This window comes from Macadamia integrifolia, chromosome 7, assembly GCF_013358625.1.
Source record: "Macadamia integrifolia cultivar HAES 741 chromosome 7, SCU_Mint_v3, whole genome shotgun sequence".
NCBI lineage: Eukaryota > Viridiplantae > Streptophyta > Magnoliopsida > Proteales > Proteaceae > Macadamia > Macadamia integrifolia.
This window is the reverse complement of record NC_056563.1, coordinates 19,885,281-19,888,321: the sequence shown is the minus strand read 5'-3', so window position 1 is coordinate 19,888,321 and position 3,041 is coordinate 19,885,281. Positions and strand designations below refer to the sequence as shown.

At 37.8% G+C, this 3,041-nt stretch overlaps 1 protein-coding gene across 1 annotated transcript; it reads right to left on the bottom strand.

Annotated features, from left to right (window-relative positions):
• Positions 1-447: 447 nt before the first annotated feature.
• Positions 448-2,283, bottom strand: LOC122085052 (probable glutathione S-transferase). The gene is made up of 2 exons (XM_042653487.1): positions 1,876-2,283; positions 448-1,036 (listed from the first exon to the last, which is right to left on the bottom strand). The coding sequence occupies exons 1-2, from the start codon at positions 2,191-2,193 to the stop codon at positions 674-676; spliced, it is 681 nt and encodes a 226-aa protein (XP_042509421.1). The 5' UTR covers positions 2,194-2,283; the 3' UTR covers positions 448-673.
• Between the last annotated feature and the right edge of the window lie 758 nt (positions 2,284-3,041).

Sequence of the window (3,041 nt, the reverse complement as noted above, 5' to 3'; positions counted from 1 at the left end):
TTGTGGTGGTTAATTCTTCCTATTTAGTTGCATCTTTTTGCTTTTAGTGTGGTTGCCTAGCCCATTTAGTTGCATCTTTTTGTTCCTAGTAGTAGAGTTTCTCTCTTTATGGTTTGATAAATTTGTATCCTCTTTAGTTGACAAAGGTTATTAGTGTTTACTTAACGAGGAAGTTTTCCTTCAGTATAGAGTCAACCACCATCCTAGGGTCATTAATTTCTGACCCTCCTAAAGGATGAAGCTGATAGCCCCCCACGGCCCCACCCTTTGTGCAAGCCTTGATCTCCTTTGACCATGGCCAAAGGAAAACTCTATCCTTTCTCTTTTCTTTTATTTTTTTCTTAGTAATTCTCAGTTATTTATTCAGTTAAAAAAAAAAGGGAAAAAGTTCAAATGAACACTTTAGAAGTAGCTATGTATATATTAGGTATCTTACCCAAAAAAAAATGCAATATTAGGCATTTATCTCCATAGCCCATTCTTGATGTAAATATCCCAAGCCAAAGTGACTACAATTATTCATACATGCAATCTTTTATTAGAGATATCATTCACTCCTACCCCTTGGATCAAGACAATGGCCTGACGCATGAATGCCATATAAAAATCCTTGGGACATAATTATATGCTAGCATCTAATGATCCTACAGAAGAGAGAAACCTCAATTTCCCCCTAGTTAGTGATAGCAGAGGCCAAAACAAATTGGCGAATATTGTGGAAGTAAACCAACAAGTCCTCCTTTGGTGGTTTGTTTTCTTTGATAATGGGTAGTTCTAAGAAGCTGCCCTTCCACTCATTAAGGAAAGGGAATTTGTGAGAGTCGTATATCTTGATGGATGCAACTTCCTCTACCACTTCCAGCCAAATTGTAATCCAACCTAGAACAATGTCCAGAAACCCAATACTCTCTCCCTTAAAGAACTTCTTGCCCTTGAGCTCTTTGTCAAGGATTCCTAGGGCCTCTGCTGCCTGCTTCGCTGCCTCTTCTTGCTGCTCTCCTGTTGATAATAAAGCTTTCCTTGCGACTTCTGTGAACTATATGATCAATTAGAAAAACAATGTTACGAGAGAGATACCATGTGGATTAGTGATGTGATAATTTTGACTATTGGATATTTAGAGTATCATTGAGAATTCACTCATCAAATTCTATATTTAAAATATGCTCTCATGTTTTGAAGCCATGCAAAGAGGCTGCGTATACTTGTCCCTCCCAGATCCTACAGTAGTCTAAGCCTCGTGCACTAGGTTGATTTTTTTTTTCTGCATGTTTAAAGCCAGCTTTTAAGAGGCAAGGAGACAAATCCAGTAGAATGTGTTAGATTAGAATCTTTATCATTTCCAAACTAAGTACCCCAAAAACTCTACCCCAGCTTCTTGGCTTCCCAGGCTAGAGGAATAAAAAATACTCAGTCTGACACATTCTATTCGATCCATCTTGCCTCCTAGAAGCTGAATTCTAATGACCTATAAAAATTGAGAACTGATTAAACCCTCGGTGAGCAGATTCATTAGTCCGACCAGAGGGTTAAAATCCCATGGTTGAATTATCGGTTCATCATCAATTATATAACTCCCACCCTCTACTGTATGAGGTAAAAATTACCATTCCCTAGTCCAATCAGTTCAGATCCATTGCTCGAAGAGAATCTCTTTTCACCACAGGTGAAGAGGAACTGAGTCCGTTGCCAAATATTCGTCTCAGTTCAGATCCCTTGCTTGAAGAGAATCTCTTTTCACCACAAGTGAAGAAGAACTGAGTCCGTAGCCAAATATTCAGTTTAGCATTAATCAACCATGATTAAAAAAAAAAAAAGCACCAGAATGGATTCTGTTTAAGAAAAAGAACGAAAGGCGATGATAGCAATTTTTACCTTCTCTTCAACAAATTTAGCCCAGAAAAGTGCCATGGCTCTTTGGTAAGGATCTGTGGGAAGTAATAGATTCTGTTTCCACGTCTCATCGATGTACTGAAGAATGACAACTGATTCAGCTATGGATTTCCCATTATGAACAAGCACTGGTACCTTCTTATAAACAGGGTTAAGTTGCAGAAGCAACTCACTCTTGTTTCTCAGATCTTGTTCTAAGAATTCGTATTCCACTCCCTTCAGTTTCAGAGCCCATTCGATACGGCGAACAAAAGGACTAAACCATGCTCCCAGCAGCTTCAAATCAGAGTTCCCCGCCATAGCTTCTCTGTTCTCTTCACTTAGAGAGCTCAGAGAGTTTCAGACAAGCAGCTAGCCGGCCTAGTTATAGAGGTCTCCACTTTTGCTCTGAAGTTGACTTTTCAAATTTAACTTCCAAAAGAGAAGCAAATAAATACAATATGAGGAAAAACATGTGATATGATGAATAATATATATGATATGCTTACACCAGCACTACTTTCCTTGCACGGCAACAAAAGATATCCTTGATATTGATTCCCTCTGTTTATCCAATCGGATCAAGAGATCTGGAATCATGAATTTGTTCAAATTTTTGGCTGATTCTTTTCTGACAAATTTCATCATTTACAGATTGTCCACGGTATAGCCAAGATATATACAGTCAGATCAGTTAACAATCGCTATCGGAGATTCGGAGCAGGAGGTGAACCAGTGAGCAAATAAATTTTTGGCTGTGTTTGGTACCTATTCTCATTCTGAGAATGCACATTCACATTCTTATAATGGAGAATGCATTCTTAACTAAGAATGTATTCTTAACTAAGAATGGAATATTTTTTTGATATATCTTAAAATGCATTGTTGATTAATAGAATACTCAAAGCATTTCACTCAAGCATTTCATCGAACATCTCACATCCTACATGAGATCTGACTTTGGAAACCGTTGCTTACTTGTCGTCGTTGGGGAACAATCTACAAGAAATAGATGCGACAATGACACAAGCACAAAAGAAACGAGGAAAAAAAAAAAACCTAAAGGCATCAAATTAAGCCCTAAAGAAGAAGACACATGAACTTCTCATCCTCGTATCCATTTAATAATCCATCAAAAAGAACTCTATTTCCTCTATTTCTTCTCCACT